The 21,602-nt window shown below is 35.6% G+C and overlaps 2 protein-coding genes and 2 long non-coding RNA genes across 4 annotated transcripts in view; 1 reads left to right on the top strand and 3 right to left on the bottom strand.

Annotated features, from left to right (window-relative positions):
• Positions 1-5,386: 5,386 nt before the first annotated feature.
• On the bottom strand, positions 5,387-6,905 carry LOC141405936 (uncharacterized). The gene is made up of 2 exons (XM_073990831.1): positions 6,143-6,905; positions 5,387-6,077 (listed from the first exon to the last, which is right to left on the bottom strand). The coding sequence occupies exons 1-2, from the start codon at positions 6,751-6,753 to the stop codon at positions 5,921-5,923; spliced, it is 768 nt and encodes a 255-aa protein (XP_073846932.1). The 5' UTR covers positions 6,754-6,905; the 3' UTR covers positions 5,387-5,920.
• A 1,601-nt stretch (positions 6,906-8,506) lies between these two features.
• LOC141405938 (uncharacterized) lies at positions 8,507-9,900 on the top strand. Its single transcript, XR_012413290.1, has 2 exons — positions 8,507-8,801; positions 8,872-9,900. It is a non-coding gene; the product is annotated as an uncharacterized lncRNA (long non-coding RNA).
• LOC141405937 (uncharacterized) lies at positions 8,715-9,368 on the bottom strand. The gene is made up of 2 exons (XR_012413289.1): positions 9,295-9,368; positions 8,715-9,224 (listed from the first exon to the last, which is right to left on the bottom strand). It is a non-coding gene; the product is annotated as an uncharacterized lncRNA (long non-coding RNA).
• A 5,858-nt stretch (positions 9,901-15,758) lies between the features above and the next one.
• Positions 15,759-21,602, bottom strand: part of LOC141405935 (uncharacterized) — a 266,779-nt gene continuing 260,935 nt past the window's right edge. The window contains exon 6 of the mRNA XM_073990830.1: positions 15,759-16,042. Coding sequence (XP_073846931.1) covers positions 15,839-16,042 — 204 coding nt within the window. The 3' untranslated portion in view covers positions 15,759-15,838. The remainder of the gene's footprint in view (positions 16,043-21,602) is intronic.

The raw sequence follows: 21,602 nt of genomic DNA, 5'->3' as shown, positions 1-21,602 counted from the left end.
AGTTTTAAAGGGGGGTTCTATTCAAATGAGCCAAATTTTTTACTCCAATTTTTGACTTTATTTTGTTTTTCTCGTATAATTTTTATATTAATTGGATTTGAATGTAAATGAATGACTAAGTTTACTCCAAACACATGAAGCAAAATATAATAAAAGCTAAAAACTTCATATCTTGTATAATTCGGGAAAATATCGAGGTTGAATACAATTTTGCAGGGGGGTTCTATTCAAGTGAGCGGCAGTGTATATATATATATATATATATATATAAATATGTAGCCGAAGGCCGGCTAATTAGAGAAAAATTAATAATATAAAATAATGTTTTGTTTCCATTCCCTAAATTTGCACTTGTCCATAGGTGAAAGTCTTAAGTAGCCGGCCAAAGGCTATTTAGAAAAAAAAATTAATTTAAAAGAAAATTTGGAACTTTAATGGCCTATATCTCGGGAAGTATGGACTACATCTAGACGATATATATATTTGTGACCAGGGCAACGAGACCTACCTGTGGTAAAAATTTCAAAAAAATCGGGTGTGCGCTCGTATTCCCGTATTGTTCCTATGTTATTTTACGTATGTGATGTCACTATGCATATACAACTTGCCTATAAAAATTGACAACTCATATGTGAAAAACATATCGTAAAGTAATGGGTACTTTACACGGTATGTTTTTTACATATGAGTTGTCACTTTGCATATACATTTTGTATGGGAGAAGTGACAACTCATATGTAAAAAACATACCGTGTAAAGTACCCATAATGGGTGTGTACGATAACTTTCCTGGCAACAAATTAGAGCTGGCAAACTATCGATATTCCCAACATTCGACATTTTCGATATTTCATTTCAGAAAATCTAGCTATCGATAATATCGTTAATTTGTCATCACCGTTAATTGTTGGTCTGTTCCAGAACTGCAAGAATCTACTAATTTTTACTATTTTTTCCGATAACATAAAGGAAAAAATGTTATCGTAGTAAAAAATAGTAGCTTCTTGCAGGTTCTGGAACAGAGCATGTATTAATTGTACACAAGTACTTCACGAAAATATAAATAAATAAAGGAGAAAAAAAACATAACAAAAATAAAAGAATAAAGAAGAAAAGGGCAACCTAGTTCGAAATTGGCTCGGCATTCTTTGTTCTTTTATTTTATGTTATGTCAGAAATGAAGCAGGAAAGCAAGGCAACCAGGCGAGGCAGCTTATGTGCCCAGGCTTTAAATTAAACTTCTCTGGAGACTAGCCTAAAATTAGACAATTGCTTTGTTCCAGTACTGCAAGAATCTACTAATTTTTACACTTTTTTCGATAACATAAAGGAAAAAATGTTATCGTAGTAAAAAGTAGTAGCTTCTTGCAGATTCTGGAACAGAGCATATGAGATCAAAAAAGAAACAGTTCAGGAACAGACCAAAAATTTTATTAAAAACAATATTACAAAAAATGCTTCCCACTTATTTAATAAAAATGCACAAAAATACATTTAACTTTCCGAAAAAATTGTAGGTTTGTCTACGGACTCACTTTCTCAAATCCACAAGACCTAAAAGCCGTGTAATTTCCATTCATTTCAATAGATTTCAGGTTATGCCTTGTTCATACTAAGGCTAATTCGCATCATATTCGTTGTTCGAACCCAAATTACGATATAATTACTTCATTTCCCATACAAAATTTTTAGAACGAACTACATTGTTTAATTTGAATTACTCTCAGAACGACGATAAAATGTGTCCCATCTCTAACAAAAATAAAAAATTAAAAATGTATTAAAAATCCAAACCTTTTTAGAAAAACTGCAAAATATGAATGAAAAGTAAACGGTTTAACATCTAGAATACATTCAAATCATAGCAAATTTTGACTTCTCCTTCATTGCAGTTACATTTCTTGTCCATCGTTTCAAACTCGCGTACAAATTTAGAAACAAAAATTAAATGCCTGCCGAAAAGTCTGCATACCAAAAAGCTAATTTTTAAAATAGAAAAATTTGAAAACATACTTGAAACACCAACATTTTGAGAAAAAATAGAAAACATGAATGAAAATAATATAATTTAATATTGAATTGATATCTGTAAGAAGGACAAATATTTTTCAGTTCATATCAATTAATTTTACTCGTCTTTTGGCTGAAACTTTCTTTAAAATCAGTAAACAAAAACTATGAAAATATGAATCATGTTGCTTTGAATTGTGTACCATGTCGTATGAACGGGTTATTTAGTGTACGTAATTATGAGAACGAACGACGTGATTCAAATGCTGGTATGAACATGGCATTAGGTGTATTTAATCCGATAATAGGTGTGTTCGTTTACTCAACAATTCGTACAAATTTGTACAAGTTCAGTAACTTCTTGTAATTGGCTAAGGTCTTTTGCATTGTACTGTAGAGTAAACGAACAACATCCAGTAACAATTTGAACACACATAATATCTATAGACAAAACCATCTATCGATATTGAATTTAAAAAAGCTTTGTTCCTTTAATTTTTTAATGGTAAGAGCGGTAAAAGAGAAAAGTGTCAAAATTGCACAAAATTGCTCTCTCATGAACATTTTTACCAGAAAAGTAAAGGAACGGAAAAATGGTAGATCTGGCAGCAATGTCAAAAGGAAACATAAAAAATAAATTTTCGTCTTTTATTTCACAGTTTTTAATTTCGTTTTGTCAGCGTTCGACTTTTTCTTCTGTTTTTCGTCCATTTTCTTCTTCATTGTGAAATAATTGTCAAACAAAAGTCGAAAAATCAGTTCTGCCATTTTTTACCTGCAGAAATTTGTCTGGTAGCCTGTGGTAGAAGAGAAAGCCATTTTCGATCTCTCTCCTCTCTCATTCTCTTAAAAATTGCTTCCAGTTTTGCCACTTTTCGGGGTTAGTCCCAATTTACATTAGGCGAGTTTACTTGCGGCAAAGACACGACTCGCCTCGCTGTACGGAATCGGCCCATAAGTTTGAAGATGAGCCATATCGGTCCACTCCCTCACGTACCTCCCCCACAAAAGTTCAAAAATGTTCGGAAAATTTGTTCCTACGGTAACTCTTAAAGGGAGTGACCGAATTGGTCCATACTTTACACATCCTAATATATCTACTAGATATAGATCAGGTTCAAATATGGACATTTGTCCAATCCGTCCGGTACCTCCCACACAAAATTTCGGATATCGAATCACTTTGATTTTTGTTGAAGCAACTTGCATTCGCTGCCTCAATTACGATGGTAAACGTTTTTTCAGGGGCAATTCCATACTTCTTGAGTAAACATCCCGAAGTGTGTAAAAACCCCATATGACACCATATGTAGTGGATCCACTTCCATAATGGTCAATGTAGATCCATTCCTTTTAGTATCTCCTCCGCAAAACTTTTGATTCCTAATCCTAATGAACATTTTTGTCGATTCAAATTCCCAAAATTTATAAAAACCCCTAAATACATACGTTTTTGGAAAAACATTTTTTCAATATATACAGGCTGAGGGTATATCTCTGTCGGCAAAGCCGACTGATACTTTTTTTACTTGTTGTTGTTGTAGCAGTACATATGTGTACTAAGTTGGTAGCTGTTGGTCGAAATCTCTTGGGTTTCGGTTCAATCCGGTACGTAGAAACCACTGCCAGGGTATTGATCAACTTAGACTAGATTTACACTGATGATAACAGATGCTTTTAAGCAGATTCAGCAATTTTGAATACCACGCAAAATAGTGTAACTTTTTGTATCTGAATTCCAGAGTCAATAGGCGTCTACAAACATACTTGATAATCTAACGTTTCAAATTAGACGGGCGAGTGGTTTTGCTTGACGTCCTCAAACAGATGGATTCCACACAGATCAATGGTAGATAAATAGCTATCTTTCAAGTTAGGGAAAAGTACTTACTTACTTGGGTGGCGTAGGGGATGAAAGATACCAAGGAACGGTCCTGACCGGCTTTAACAGGGCAAAGTCCAGGATTTATCTTGGTCTTTCTTTCATCTCAAGTGGACACTGACCTCTCCGATCTAAAATGTGCCGCTCGTTCATCCATAAGAACGTTAAAAACTTGGGTTTGGGCACAGGGTTAGTAACCCTCCCTTAGAGAAAGCAGCCTACTATGAAAAAACAAAAGAAAAACAATATTCTATGCATGTGGTGGCAAAAGTGAAATTGCTCAGGAGGAAAAATCTTTGATCGTCCTTACATACCTTGTGATCTGCTTGAGAACTTTGTGAAGGTTCTCGACTCTTGTTGTTGTTGTAACAGTGTTTTATTTTAATTTTGCAAGTTCATTTTCTGCTTATTTTGGGCCTGGGTCTATCTCCAGTTCTAGGAATGTGACTGCTTCTAGGGGATGTAACCACAGATCTACTGGATCTGCAGTTGAACAAGTGTAGTGTATCTTTCGGGCCTGTACCACATGCGGGACAGATGTTCTGTACGGTGTTATTGATCCTACTATAGGAATTTAGACGGCTGCATCATCCCGAGCATAGATAAGCCAAAACTACTCTCCTTAGCTGCGATAGAGCGGGCAAGTTCTCCGAGGACCGGATTCACATGATAGTTGTTTATGGCATCTGTGACTGCATCCGTGTGAATGATATTCAAACCTAGTTGATAGGCCTGTTGATGTAGGGGTTCTCTCTTGTAACGTTGGACCTCTCTTTCTAGATCATGAAGATCACTCCTTACATGCCTGTGTTGGAGAGTTCTATCCACCATATGGTGATCAGGATGACACTCACGGAGACACTCGAGCAAGTATTATTACGAAAGCATGCCATTGTGTTGCTGTAGTGGAAGAATCTTTGCCTCTTCTTGTATATGGTCCACTGAAGATATGAGGAGGCCCCCTGTTGCAGTTCTAGACTTGTTCCTACATCTCAGATAGCTGTGACATGCGTAGACGATATGGTCATGCTGCCGAATGTGACCCCCAGAATTTTGAAGTAATTTGTGGTCGGAATTTTACTAAAATTGACCATGAATGACATTCAACTCTGTTCTCACATCTGCCGAGTGGCCGTAGATTTAGTGGCAGATATTTGCATATTCCTCGAGTGGAAAAAGTGGTAAGATCTGTCAAATAGGTGTTCAGCTTTTCACAAATGACATCAGGGAAGGGATCTGAGGTCAAGATCTTACAATAATCCGTATGCGTTACCATCTCAATGCCGTCTGGAGGGTGTGAAATAGAGAAGAGGTAGGAGATATCACCCCTCCTTGGGAAACTCCCAGTTTCAATCTAAGGCTTTGGCTTCTTGTTCCTGAATTCCAACGGTTCAAACTTGGCCGGAAGGTTGTCTCCTCGATGTTCTCAAACAGCGTGGAGTGCTTGACAGTGTCAGTGTTGTAAGCGCAATGCAGTCGAATATACAATTCGTATCGTTTTTCGATTTTTTTATTAGTATCACAAACATTTACAGAGTATTATTACAACAACGAAAATAACATTGTATATAAGTTTGTAGATAGTTTGGTTACTTGTTACATTTATAGAAAAATAAGATGAAAAAAACGAAAAGTTTTCATAAACATTAGCTATATCGTAGTGTAACGAAACTAAAAAATAGTTACAAAGGCTTCGTTGATTTTTAAGGCCAATCTAGGCCCATCCTAAATACCACTCAATGGTGTTTTGTAAGAAACCCTTATGTTTGATTCCTTCGATTTTTTTTGGTTTATGTTTGTTTTGGTTGTGGAACCGTAAATACCGCAGGCAAAAAGTTCCACACAAATACCTATTATAGAAGACATTTATATGCTTATTACAAAATAACTGTTGAGGAACAGTTGTATGGTTAGTTTTCAGTAGTTTGCTTGTTAGCACAATTGCTGTTTTTTCACTTAATTAGCTTAAGCCTAAACATAACTTGAGATTTTCTCTTTTTCTTTTGGAGGAAAAAGGCATTAAGGGCTTCATAATATTCTAATATTTTGGCGATTTATTTCAAAAACTGTTTGATCTTCATCATCACTGTGGCCGTCCTCAATGCTAATGGGTAGTGGTGTAAGTTCTTGAGTTGAACGATCACCTTGGACACCGTATTTACGTTCGGCACGGGATAAACGTAACCTGAAAAGAAAAAAACGGCAAATTTGAATAGAACAAGCAGCTAATAAAATCTTCAACAACATTACCTATAAACTTTAAATACTAGAAATAATATAGCACTTAAACTTAAGGCCGCAAAAAAGTAGAAACCAGTCTTTAAACTATCGGAAATTTCTTCATTATCCCTTAATATTGTTTCTTCTTGATGGTAGAAAACATTTGAAGATGATGCATCAGCTGTTGGTGCTACAGACGCAGATGAGGTAGATGATGATGACGATATTGGAACTATGGCTGGTGATTTCTTATCGGTGGTGTTGGTGGATGTAGTTTGATTGGTATTAGAGTCATTGACAACGTCAGCGGTCTTATCAGCATTTTGAGTTGTAGCCTGTTGCTCTTTTTTATTATCGATTGAGTCATTAGATTTTGTTAAAAATTTGTCAGCATTCCCCGCCACATCAGGAAGGGGCTGTGGCTGTTGGTTTGTGTCCAATAGCGTTGATGGCTTTAATTCTTTTTTCACAGTTTTTGTTGGTAACTGTTGTTCTTTGGCGGTGTTTGTGTTTTCATCAGTTTTTGCTGATGGTATTTGCTTATTGGTATTTTGTTTTTCGTCATCTACTGCTTCGGACCGACAAATTAACAACGTAAAAATTACCAAATAAACAATTTGTTTTTGTCTACGTAGACGCATTTTGTTTCGAAGATTTCGTCGTCTTTGTTTAAAATATTCCAAATAAACATTTATTTATAGATTTTTTGTGTTTTCGTGTTGTTTGCTCGAAATTTGTTGCCGATTTGTTTGGAACATCTGTCGTCCGTCTGTCAGATAACCAGATAAACAGTTTCTTTTATCTCGCAATATGGCATCTCTGAAACAAAAACTGACATGAAAAAGAAAATGACGATAAAGATGCATAATCAAAACAAAAAGTCCGTTGGAATTAGGGCTCTACATGTCGACTATTTTCAACTTGGTTACATCAGCTGTTTTTGTGGTGCTGGGAATAGTGTGAAAGATAAAATATCTAATAAGAAATAGGGACACGGAAGTCGACTTCGTTGATGCTGATTCAGATCCTGCTTCTTAAGTCCCGGTCCACACCAGCGTGAATTTCATTAAAAAATTTCATGAAATTAGGTGTTCTTAAATCGAATTCCTCACTACAGCAATTTTATGATTTTACTATACTATGGACGTCGATCTAGAGATGCATAATTTCATATCAAAATTCCAATGAAATTACTGTAGTGTGGCCCGGGACTAAGCGGGATACACACCAACAGTTTTGACTGTCGATTTTTCGGAAAAATCGATTAATGTCAAACTGTCCAGCAACCACAAAATATTTTGTGTTTGCCTGATGACTGACAAAAATGAACGGCCACACCGGCAACCGATTATTTGAGCAAAACTGACAGTCAAAACTGATCGTGTGTACCCCACTTTAATTATTAACCCACATAAAGCCACTGGTCGTTTAAACGCCACAAAAATTGGTTGAAAAAATTGACGCAAAACTCAGACTTTTTCGCAAATTGTTGACGGTTTTTGCATGTTGTTGCATTATTGTCTGTTATCTGTCATTCCATGCTTATAAAAGCTCTGTTCCATAATTAAATGTTTTTACAATTTTTACCACTTTTACACATTTTGCGTTCCCGTACACAAAATTTATATGAAAACCGTTTACGACTTTTACCACTTTATAAAGTACGGGAACAGGCCAAAAGCTTCATTTGGTTCATGCATTTCCGCGCAAATGACCTAAAACGCAAGCAATTGAGAAAAATCGACTTTTTTGTAATTTTCGACTTTTGATGAAATATTTAAATATTGGTCTGCTCGATAACCCAAAAGTTAGTACAAACTTTTACAAAATGCTGTTCGATAACAAACTTGTTCAGTAAACGAGAAATAGGAAGTAGTTGCAAGTACTTGCAAGAACTTACAAGTACTTTTAATTTGCGAAGTTATCGAACAGACCTAATGCGATAAAAATTTAATCAAAATGCTTACATTTGGTCTGTTCCTTTACTTTTGGAAATGGTAAAACCGACAAAAGTAGTAAAAGTTGAAAACTACTCCCATATGAATTGTATGGTGTCCGAAGTAAAGGAACGCTTTTCGAGTAAAAAGTGGTAAAACTTAAAGATTCTTGCACGTACAGGAACAGAGCTATTTATAGCTGTGTTCCTTTACTTACCTGAGGTTACCATTTGTTGCGTGTCAATTGTCTTTTCTTTAATGAAAAGAAATGCAGCAAAATTGTATGTCCCGATTTCAGCTACAAACACTCTTAATCGGAAAGCGGAAATGATGAGTGGCCGGTTGGCATGGTAGATAGGGGTGTTGCCAAACCATATTTAATTCGAAAATACAACACTGGGGGCTTATAGGAATCTGTAGGTGCGACTCGATGGGACGTAAAGGGTTCTAGAGAGGCGCTCAAAAAAAGAAAATGTGATAAATGTCGGGAAATTTGCGGAAAGGTTGGAAAAGAGGGAAAATTGGCTTCGGTTTTGGCCATATAAAAGGCTTGAAGAGGAAAAATTACTTCCTTATTTGTCGTCAAGGTGCAGGAAAAGCAGTAGTCTTTCCAACAAAAGGTGTCAAAAAGAAAAAAAAAAACTCCCAGAAAAATAAAATATCAGTTTTATTGTATACCAAAATATTGGTGTTATTTTTATTGTGTTTGAGCAGTGCCTGTTTAAATTAAGCTTTGACGCGAATAAATACAAGTAAGATACTTTTTGTTTGTTTGTCATTGCAAGGCCAATATTTGAATGTGTGTTAATTTTTTTATTAAAGATATCGCCAACTCCAATAGCAGGCAAAAGCAAAACTCTGGCCCCTCCAAGTACATGCATGGAGGAGGTCAGCAATATTTTTATGTGGAGTTCTTTTAACATCCTTCAAACAAGTTGGAATTTTTACGCCGAGAGCGGTAATTTTTAAATGGGAACCCCATGACTGTTTATAGCGAATATCTTGGATTCTTGATGTAAATTGGCAAAATTTCCGTTAAAAACTCCATTTGGTGGTGATTATTGATGAGAAAAGAAGAGTGCAATATTGCTTATTCCGCTGCCAGATTATGATGTGGCCTAAAATCCTGGTGATGTGAATGTGGCTGATTATTTTTGAAACGGAAACAGCAACGCCTGCAAGAGAAGTAAAAAGTAAAATTAAGTACCAGAAAAAAACCAGGTAAAAGTCTGTTATAGTACATACCGAGTTTTGTGAAAAATTAAAATTTGATTTGCCAAGAGTCTGAGTGCCAAAATAATTATCCAGACAGTCCGCTGAAAAGAAGAAAAAGATTAATGATTAATACTACTTTTAACAAAAAAGGAAAACTGAAACTTAATGACTAAAATATAACTAAAATACAATTAATTAAAAATTAATATAATGAATGTGAATGTCCGTAGTTGATAGTTTAGAATATAAGTACGTTAAAGAATTTTGTTAGGATTTTTAACGCCTGGGATAAATTTGTGAGTGTAGGGTTACCCCGAACTTACAATGGGATTAATATAATTTTTTTTTTGTTTGATTTGGTTATGGACATATGGTAACGTCCATTTTTCCCACTAAGAGAGCTCTTTTAGGAAGGTTTTAGAGTAAAAGGTAGCCAGATTTGGCAAATATAAAACTCCTGTTGTATAGGGTGATTACCTGAATAATTGATTCACGAAGGAAAAAAGGCCGTTAGAAATTCAATAGTTTGACTTTTTTATTTTTTTTATTGTGTTTTCTTTTATGCTAATTGTTAGGTTTAAGTCCACAATAATGAATAAATGTTTTTATATTTGAATGTTTGTCATATAATATGAATCATTAATGCCATGTTCATACCAGCATTTGAATCACATTGTTCGCTCTCAAAATTATGTACACGAATTAACCCGTTCATACGACATGGTACACAATTCATAGCAACATGATTCATATTTTCATACTTTTTATTTACTGATTTTAAGGAAAGTTCCGTCCAAAATACGAGTAAAATTAATTGATATGAACTAAAAAACTATTTGTCCTTCTTTCAGATACCTATTTAATGTTGAATTATATTATTTTCATTCATCTTTTCTATTTTTTTTATCACAATTTTGGTGTTTTCAGCAATTTTTTTAATTTTTCTATTTTCAAAATTAACGAGAGAGAGACTTGCCAAAATAACTTTTTGGTATACAGACTTTCTGGCAGGCATTCGATTTTTATTTCTAAATTTTTACGCGAATTTGAAACGATGGACAAGAAATGCAACTGCAATAAAAGAAAAGAGAAAATTTGCTATGAATTGAATGTATGCTAGTCGTTAAACCGTTTACTTTTCAGTCATGTTTTGCTGTTTTCCTACAAATGTTTGGGTTTTTAATAAATTTTAAATTTTATTTTTTTCCTGCCATAATTAATTTATTTCGATAAATTCTCTCATTTGTTAGAGATGGGACATATTTTATCGTTGTTCTGAGAGTAATTTAAATTAAACAATGTACACAAATCGTTGTTCGTTCTCAAAATTTTGTATGGGAAATGAAGTAATTATATCGTAATTTGGGGTCGAACAACGAATAGAGAGCGAATTACCGTTAGTCTGAACAAGGCATAAGTGTTCTTTTTGTGAGAGAGTGGATTAGGGTGTATGTAATGGCGAGGTAAGTGTGTGTGGGATTCGGGGCCCTTTAATATTGATGTTTTTTTTTTTTGACAAAAGGGTCAAGGCAGGGCGGGCAATGTGTGGGAACAGAAACACCAAGTTCCCTTGTCATGGTTGTATGTCGTGTTGTGTTTTGATTTTTGTTTTGTTTATTTTCATGTCTCTTTTTCAATTGTTCGACCCCTAGGGCTGACGGTGGAAGGGTTGAGAACCCCCTGGAAGGGAAAGCCCCGACTGAGCGTAGTTGGAACCCCACCGTAGCGCCGCAATAGGCGGTACGCAACACATTTTTAATATTTTTAACCTGCAAAGCGTTCCTTATCCCCAAATAGTGGTCATTTTTAAGAGAGTGAGAGAGGAGAGACGGCGAAAATGCCTTTCTCTTCTACCGTAGGCTACAAGACAAATTTCTGAAGGTAACAAATGGTAGAACTGATTTTTCGACATTTGTTTGACGATTATTTCGCAATGAAGAAAAAACGAACGAAAAACAGAAGAAAAAGTCGAACGCTGGCAAAACAAAATTAAAAACTGTGAAATAAAAGGAGGGGTGACGTAGGGGATGAAAGATACCAAGGAACGGTCCTGACCGGCTTTAACATGGTAAAGTCCAGGATTTATCTTGGTCCCTCTCTCATCTCAAGTGGACACTGACCTCCCCGTGGTGTCACCTGGGGAGCTGCCTTTTACCCGTTAAAGGTAGTGAGCTAACATGTGCCGCGCGTTCACCCATAAGAACGTTAAAAACTTGGGTTTGGGCGTCGGGCTAGTAAGCTTTATCTGCGCTCATGCTCCAACCGAAGACAAGGCCGAACAGACCAAAGATATATTCTACGAGCCCTTAGAAGAAACATATGACCGTTGTCCTGCCCATGACATTAAAATTGTTGTAGGCGATTTTAATGCCAAAATTAGAAAGGAGAATATCTTTGGACAAACAGTCGGGAAATTCAGTCTACATAGTGAAACATCAGACAATGGAATGAGGCTGATAGACTTCGCAGCGGCAAGAAACATGGTAGTTAGCAGTACCAGATTTAAGCATTTCGATATTCATAAGAGCACTTGGCTGTCTCCAGACCAAAGAACAATAAATCAAATTGATCACGTTGTGATAGATGGAAGACATTCATCAAGCGTGTTGGATGTACTATCGTTCCGAGGAGCAAACATAGATTCGGACCTCGTTGCAGCAAAGGTACGTACCCGTCTTAACGTTGCAAATAAAGCATGGACATACACAACACGAAAGTTGGACATCGCTAAGCTGCAAACACAACAGAGAGCCACAGCATATTCCACTCAACAGACCCAGTTGCTTAATGAAAGCGCTTCTCGTCCCGATAACATATCAGCACAATGGCAAAATATTGCCCATTCCATGCAAACTGCCGCAAAATCAGTACATGGATACCAGAGACCTCCACCAAAGAATCCATGGTATGACCGGCATATAGGGCTACTTTACATTCAGTAGCAACGCGTAGCGCACGAGAGAGATATCGGGAGAAAAGGAGAGAGTAGAAACTCTTTTCAGCAGGAAAAAGAGAGAGGTGGAAAAGAGGGAGTGTGAACAAATAGAGATGTACAGGAGACAGAACGAAGTCCGAAAATTCTACCAAAGAGTGAAGCATCAAACTGATGGCTTTGGTACAGGCATATCCTCCTGTAGAGACCAACAAGGTAATTTGGTAACTGATACAGATAGTGTGCTCAGGATATGGAAAGAACATTTTTCCAAACTGTTGGTATCCGATAGCAGTGAAGGCGGCGAAGATACCACAGATCCAATCCCAGAAGATGGTATTGAATGTATACCGCCCAGCCAAGATGAGGTAAGGACAGCAATAAACCGGCTAATGAATAATAAGGCGGCAGGAGCAGATGGCCTACCAGCCGAGCTGTTCAAAACCGGAGGCGACACGCTATGTATCAGCTAGTTAGCACCATCTGGCAGGAAGAACGCATACCCGACGATTGGAACGTGAGCATCCTATGTCCAGTTCACAAGAAGGGTGATAAGACTGTGTGCTCCAATTACAGGGGCATAAGTCTGCTCCCTATTGCATATAAGATAGTATCTGGCATATTGTGTGAGAGACTAAAGCCTATGGTCAATGAAATTATTGGACCCTATCAGTGCGGCTTTAGACCTGGCAAATCCACCATTGACCAGATATTTACCTTGAGACAAATCCTGAAAAAGACCCAAGAAATGCAGATCGACACCTTCTATCTTTTCGTCGATTATAAAGCAGCATTCGACAGCCCTATACGTTCAAAGGTATTCCAGGCCATGTCTGATTTTGGTATTCCTGCAAAGCTCATTCGGCTTTGTAGAATGACATTAACTGAGACGAGATCCTCAGTTAAAATAGGAAAGAACCTCTCCGAAGAGTTTATTACCAAAAGAAGTTTCAGACAAGGAGACGGCCTGTGGTGTGATCTATTCAACATCCTGCTGGAAAAGGTCATACGAGACGCGAAGGTCAAATGAAATGGAACGATATACACGAACAGCCATATGTTACTGGCTTATGCCGACGACATTGCCATCATGGGTCGATCGGTAAAGGAAGTAACTGACACCTTTGCAAAAGTCGAAAGAGAATCTGCTAAAGTTGGTCTGGCAGTAAACGGCGAAAAAGCCAAGTTGATGGTATCGACGCGTAATATTTCCACAAACCCTGCACCATTTGTGAATGTTGGTACCTACAATTTTGAGGTAGTAAAGGACTTCGTCTACCTCGGCACCGCCATAAACACAACAAATAACATCAGTTGTGAAATACGAAGAAGAATAGTGATGGCTAACATATGCTACTTTGGGCTGAGTAAGCAGTTTAGGAATAAAGCCACCTCTCGTCAAAAGTAACACTTTACAAAACACTGATACTACCCGTGCTAATGTATGGTTCCGAAGCATGGGTACTTGCTCAAGCAGATAAGGCAGTGCTTGGTGTGTTCGAGAGAAAAATTCTTCGAAAGATCTACGGGCAAATCTGTGTTGACGGCGAATATCGGCGTCGTTGAACAACGAGCTGTACCAACTATACAATGACATCAATGTAGTTGAACAAATCGAGATACAACGATTGCGATGGCTAGGCCATGTTATAAGAATGAGTGATGATGAACCCGCTAAAAAAGCATATAAATACGGGCCGCATGGAGGTCCTCGCAGATCTGGAAGGCCAAAGCTTCGATGGAGCGAACAAGTGAAACGAGATATCAGTAAGCTACATATCCCAGATTGAGAAAATACAGCAGCAAACAGAGATGATTGGAGATTTTTTCTTAGTTCGGCTTATGGAACAATGTTCTGTAAAAGGCCAGCTAAGTAAGTAAGTAAGTAAGAAACAAAAGGAGAAAATTGATTTTTTATGTTTCTTTTTGAATTTGCTATCAGACCTATAATTTTTCTGTTCCTTTACTTTTATGCATGGTAGAATAAGAAAAGGTAGCAGCAATACACAGCTGACTGAACTGGCTTGTAACGTTAGTGTCAAATTTCATATGACATTTTATACATTTATTTCTATTTCGATGTACATTAGGGACATACATATATTTTTTGAGAAAAAAATATATCATTCGGAAAAAACCATTTCCCAGAAAGACTTCTTCATATCAATGATATGTAACCTCCTCCAAGTTCGAACGATAAGCCGCGCAGTAAATCCCCGCTTGTAGAGGCGATACAACGTTTGTTAATATGTGAGGTATTTTGTTAAAATTTAAAAAAATAAAGCCCTAATAAACATGTGCTTCTTTGATTTCTAAAACAAAACATTGAAACAGCTTCTCCTTTTTCTATGAATTTCCAGCGACCCCAAACTTTTCTGCAAGAATTCTATTTTCTGCGAGAATTTATGCATTTAGTGGAATGATGTGGAAACATAAAAATTGAAAATGTAACGAATTTTCATTCATGTTTTCCAAAATATTCAACCAAATGTGAAAAATTATTGGTATTTTAAATTCCAATAATTTATAGACATTTCCTTGTTTTGTTTACAAATACAACTGGCAGTAACGTTACAAACAAAATCAAATTCCTTTGCGGTTGTTGTTCGAGTTGTATTTGTTGTGTATTTACTTTACCTTATATTTTTTCTACCATGACTTTTATGGTAAAAATGTTAATGAGAGAGCAATTTTGACAGTTTTCTCTTTTACCACTTTTACCATTAAACAAGTAAAGGAACAAAGCTCATATAAAGTCAGGGATTTGTTAGGAATATAGTAAGAGTGTGTTCTCAATCAAACACCGAGGTATTGGCATGTAACAATAGATCTATATTACCCTTTAAAGTTTTCGGCACTTTTAAAAGAAGGAAAAACTGCACGTTTTAGAGAAAAAAATTATTTGTTACAAAATGCTTAAAAAGTCTCAAAAATATAATTTTCATACAAAATTTTAAGTTTTCTCTCAAAAAATTCCACGAGCCATGATAGTCCCCTGAAAATTAATCTTTAAAAATCCACGAGCCATGATAGTCCCCTGAAAATGAATCTTTAAAAATCCACGAGCCGTGCTTGTCCCTTGAAAATTAATCTTTAAAAATCCACGAGCCATGATAGTCCCCTGAAAATTAATCTTTAAAAATCCACGAGCCATAATAGTCCCCTGAAAATTAATCTTTAAAAATCCACGGGCCATTATAGTTTCCTGAAAAATCCATGATACACCAATAACCGTTGAACGTTTCAACTCCATTTAAATTCCATAAATTTGCCCACATTGATGACAAATGTTTCCCATTAAACCCCCGAAAAAATACACAAAGCCATTTTAATTTTTTTTAATATTTTTTTTTATAAAATTTCTTTTCATAAATTTCGTTTATTAGTTAATAACTAAATATTTTCTTTTTAACATATACATAAAAAATAACAATTTTATCTAAACGAATGTGTGAAGACGAGGAATAATTTGTGTTTTTTTATATTATTATATTACATACATACATACATTTATTTCTAAGACAATATTGATTATCATTATACTTATTTCAGAATGGTTATGAATGAGCGTTTTGTTTCCTAACTAGGACTATATTTTTACATGTTTATTGTTTATTTTTATTTAATTTGTTTTTTTTATTTTCATATCATACTGCCAAACATACGTTTGCCACGTGTCAAGACCAGACTTACAACCATTACGGTCAATAGAAAAAATACTAAACTTAAAAATGTTGTAATAACACGACATCTTTGGCGGAATTTTTTCTCTTTTTCCATTTTAATGCGTAACTGTTCAGCTCTGGGCAAATCCAATGTGAAATCTGATTCGGGACGTGATGAGGGCTGTGACAAAAGAAGAAAAAAAAGAGAAGAAAGAAATGAAAAATTAGTTAAAATCATTATGGATATCAATATTATGTTGTCAAATTTAAATTTATTAATAATAATATGCTATTAAAAGACGACGATGACGATATTGCTGAATATATTCAAAGTGGACGACGACACATTGTCTCTTATGTCAAGTTATTTTTTTTTCTTGTGGTTTTGTCACAGATTCGAATAAATTTCTTTTGAGTTTTTTTGAACAATTTTTACACAGTTTTATATAAATGACCTGTTCCCGTACTTTATAATGTGGTAAAAGTCGTAAACGATTTTCATATAAATTTTGTGTACGGGAACGAAAATGAGTAAAAGTGGTAAAAATTGTAAAAACTTTTTAGTTCTGGAACAGAGCTAAAATTTTGCCTTTTAGGGTTTATATATCACTCCTATATATCAGAGTTGTGCCAATCTAGTTCAAGAAACTCGCTACATCTGTTTATCAGTCTGCAGCATAGATTTCATCCCATAATCTTACCCAAACATACATATGTACCACACGTAGCAAGGGAAAGTCTAATATTCTTCTTATTCAAACGACCTCCTATAAGAAAACGGTCTGCTTACCACATGTTTATCATTCTCAAGTGGACTGTATTTTATAAAAACAGATTCCTGTTTAACTAGAATCGCTACTCTACACACGCCTTTTCGCTACGTGAACAAGGCAACAAATTTATTAGTTAGGACCAAAGTTTCAAAAAGTTGGGTGTAATCAGTTCTAGATATTGGTATTTTAAAACTTAAATCACTAAGAAAATCCAAAAAGTTTTGATAAAAATATGCAACAAAAAGAGCCGATGGCAACACTGTCAAATTTAATATGCATTGTTTTCTTCATTTTTATTGGCAAAAATTGCCCACTCGTGTTAATTGCTAAATTATGTATCAAATGAATGCCATATGTTTAAATTTAGTTATTGTTTTAAAAACAATTCCTTTTGCAGTAAATTTAAAATTCTGTGTACCCAACTATTTTTATTATTTTCAATTATATATACGTTTTTGCACTTTCAATGACGCATTTAGCTCAGCTATAAAGAGCTGTGGCAGACGACAACCAAAGCCCTTGGATTTGATTAATATTTATCAAAGTCTTCTTTAGCAAATTTATTAACATGTTTTTTTATTCGAAATACAAATCAATTAGAACATTTTATTGTAAGTTCTTGGTCACATTAGAGTGTTTCATTGAAACAATTTCATGAAAACAAGGGTTCCTAGGTCGAGTTCCACGGTAGAGTAATATCATCAAGTTGCTGTAGTGGGGAACTCGATCTATAAATACCTATAAGTTTCAATGAAATCACTCTAGTGTGACCATCGACTAATGCTAAGTTTACATTTATGAAATCCACTCGATTTCAACTGTCAATTCCATAGCTCAAACGTCAAATGAAATCTCATCTGGATTTCATTTGACGTTTAATCTATGGATTTGACAGTTGCAATCGAGTGGATTTCGTAAATATAAACCAAGCATAACAACTGCTCGCTGTCGAAATGATTTTTCATGTTAAGCGGGGTACACACTATCAGTTTTGACTATCGATTTTTTGCAATTATCGATAACTGTCCAAACGTCCAACAACCACCCAACCCAATACCCAACTATTTTTATTATTTTCAATTATTTATACGTTTTGGCACTTTCAATGACGCATTTAGCTCAGCTATAAAGAGCTTTGGCAGACAACCAAAGCCCTTGGATTTGATTAATATTGTTACGAATGTAACTGATAGGTTTAAGTTAGTTTAGTTTAATTTCCGTTAATTTAAAAATTTGAATTGTACCGTAAAGTTTTTATTACGCAGTTACTTTATTTAAGCAACAACAACTAACATGTAGAACTCTCTTCATCATTCTAGTCGTTACATTACGTCGATGGTCAGACTAGCACGATTTCAACATGGCGACGTCAAGTTTATAGGCGAGGGGTATGAAGTAGTGAAACCCATGTACATGGTTTTCTGTGTTTGTTGTGTTGCCTCTTCTTGTTCTTCGTTGCAAGATTTTTTCTTCATTTTTATTTTCTCAAGCAAACGTTAACAACAAAACAAACATAAATATATTTAATAAAAACATTTAATTAATGAAATAGTGAAAATGTAACTAATAATATTAATTTAATTATTAATGTTAATTATTTTGTGTTGTTTTTTAGTTTATTTATGTCTTTTTTTGTTTTTATTGATATGAGAAACACAACAAATGCGAATGGTAAAATAAAGAGGACACGCAAAGATCTTAAATTTCACGTTAACGTGTGTGGACACAAACGAAACTTTAAAAGAAACTTTAACGAAATTGGTTTCGAGAAACCTTGCTAGTCTGACCATCGACTACCTTGTGTTAATGTTCTTTTGTTTGTTTTGTTTTGCAACAATAATGTAATTATCGTTTAGTTCCTACTTCTTGTATTTCGTGTAGTTGTTTGTTGTTGTAGTTACGTCATTACTGTCCTTGTATGTATGTGAGTATGGATGTTCGCTTAGTGCGAATGTGCGTCTGTGTGTTCGCTGCCCAGATTCGAGTTGTTGCCATATTTCTAGATATTTCTAGACCAAGGAGATTTTGGGTATAAATAGAGTTACGAATGGCAACATTGTGTGGAGTTGTGTTTTAAGCGTTGAACTGAACAGATCGGTAAAAGAATAGCTGCGTGCTAACTAGAGACTTGCTGTGTGCTTAGTAATTAAAGTCGGTTACGAATAAGTGTAATAAAGTAAATAAAGCATTGTAGAAACGTAATCTAAAACGAACCCTGTTTTATTTGGTACAAATCGTACTGGGGAATAAAACAACGTCTACACGGACATTAGTTAAATCTAATTCCGTAACAATATTTATCAAAGTTCTTCTTTAGCAAACTTATTAAAATCAAGGCAAATATAGAAGGTAGCCGATTCGGCGAATTGCTACAACAAAGCAGCTTTTGCCGTAACATAATACGTTAAAATTTGTAAAGAGAATCAATTCGCCTTGGCGCTTAAATTTGCAGCGATTTAGCTTCGGCCAATCAGAACAAGATGTTTGTTTACATTTCACAATTACAACAATTTTAAGTCTGTCTGGTTACTTTCCCAGCAAGAATTGTCCAGCAAGAACTTTCTCAGAGAGTAAGGGGTTTTTATTCTCTTTTGCTAGAAAATTTTAAAAAGTAAACAGACACCTTTCCAGCAAAAACCAGCAAGCAATCAGCTGACTTGCCAAAACAGAACAATTTGTCCGCCAAAAAAGGAAGCAAACACGTTGTATTTTATTAAAAATAAAAAAGAAAATGAAACAAAAAAGTATTTTTCCACTTTACAAATTTGTTCTCCATAAAACAATACAATTAGACTATGCTATTTCCACAATAAAATTGTTTTTAATGTTCACAAACATAAATCAACAAAAAACTAAAAACAGCTGATTGATTGTTTTCAGGAAGAAGAAGAGCTTGCAAGTGCTTGCTAGAAGAAATTTGTCCAGCAAGAATTTGCAAGCTCTCAGTGAAAGAACTGTCAAAATGTCTCTCTCGAATCGCTCTCTTTTGCTGGTTTTTTGTGTTAACAGACGACTTCCAGCAACAATTGGTACAAATTGTTACAAATTTTAGGGTAACCAGACACAGCTATTATTTGACACTTCATATTCAATCAGCTGATACGAGTCGGCTACCTTCTTTCCCAGCAAAATAAATTGGAAGTAGTGCAATGTAGACTAGTTCTTTCACGGCATGTTTTTATGCAGTTCAAACGGTGTCGTGAAAAAGGCACTCCATTCCTCACATTTTAACCGCATTTGGATGCAATCCAAAGAATCACATCCATTCGTCACATTTTAACAACATCCGGAGGCAGTTCAACGGAGTCGTGAAAAAGGCACTCCAATTCCTCATAATTTAACAGCATCCGGATGCAGTGCAAACGGAGTCGTGAAAAAGGCACTCCGTTCACTACATTTTATTAGCAGTTGTTAGAGATCCCTACGTGTACATAAATCAGTTTATACATCTCTACAGGCAGCGGAATAAAAGAGATAATCGCGTTAACATTTCCAAACATTTGTTAATACAAACTAAATAATATTTAATTTGTGAACATTTTTCCGGTAACTCACGAGAAGAAAATTTCCCAATGGGGTGCTGTTGGAGTACATGTCGAAATCTTAACTGGTGATGGGAAGACAATATCAAACCCATTTAGCAGAAGAAGCAAAAGCACTTAAGCTTGGATTAAATAAAGAGCGAAGGAACACACATGTTTGCTATTGAATTCAATAGAGAATTTTCATAATTTATGTTAATTTAATAAAGTTATTAATATTTTTGTTTTACACAAATAATAAATGCATTTTATTTTGTTATTCAAAACACGTGCTCTGGACTGCCTCCTATTCTACCCCAAAGGGTCAGTTAAAATGCAATGCCAAAGGGTCAGTTAAAATGCAGTGCCAAAGGGTCAGTTAAAATGCAGTGCCAAAGGTTCAGTTAAAATGCAATGCCAAAGGGTCAGTTAAAATGCGGTGCAATGGAGTGCCTCTTTCCGGGGTCACTCCCTTGTAAAAATCATGAGTGAAAATGCATAATTTGATGCACTTCCAAATCACTTGTACATATCATTTAACTGCCTCTTTGGAGGCAAACTTTTCGCTGGGTTTAATGTGCCTTGATTAAAATGTTTTTTATTCGAAATACAAATCAATTAGAACATTTGATTGTAAATCCTTGGTCACATTAGAGTGTTTCATTGAAACAATTTCATGAAAACAAGGGTTCCTAGGTCGAGTTCCACGGTAGAGTAATATCATCAAGTTGCTATAGTGGGGAACTCGATATATAAATACCTAAAAGTTTCAATGAAATCACTCTAGTGTGACCATCGACTAACAACAGCTCGCTGTCGAAACGATTTTTCATGTTAAGCGGGGTACACACTATCAGTTTTGACTATCGATTTTTTGCAATTATCGATAACTGTCCAACCGTCCAACAACCACAAAATATTTTGTGGTTGACTGACGACTGTCAAAAATGAACGGACAAACCGGCAAGCAACCAGTTATTTGCAACCGGCAAGCAAAACTAACAGTCAAAACTGATCGTGTGTATTCCGCCTTATCCGTTCTGACAATTTTCTGGAGGTTTCTTATTAGAGATGCTACAATTTGGGCTACAATACTTTTTTTCTGTTTTTGTCTTCATTGTCGTCATCAGATTTGTCAGCATTATGTGACATCAAAGATATGATGTTGTTGTTGTCTATCTCCAGTTCCAGGAATGTGGCTGTTTCGATGGGATGTATGTAACCACAGATCCACTGGAGTTAGATGAGTGGTTTGGCAGGGCTGTTGAAAAGGTGCAGTGTGTTGTACTGGCCCATGCTGCATGCTGGGCTGATGTATTGCACGGTGCGATCGATCTTTGCCCTATTTAAACATGCTTGATATGCTTGTTAATCTAGGGATACTCTCCTGTATCGTTGGACCTTTTCATCTAGAACGTGTTTTGTCTGAGTCTGTTGGAGCTACGCA

The sequence above is a fragment of the Musca autumnalis genome, unplaced genomic scaffold (genome assembly GCF_047663935.1).
Source record: "Musca autumnalis isolate F117 unplaced genomic scaffold, ASM4766393v1 scaffold_5, whole genome shotgun sequence".
Classification (NCBI taxonomy): domain Eukaryota; kingdom Metazoa; phylum Arthropoda; class Insecta; order Diptera; family Muscidae; genus Musca; species Musca autumnalis.
This window is presented reverse-complemented; position numbering and strand designations above follow the sequence as displayed.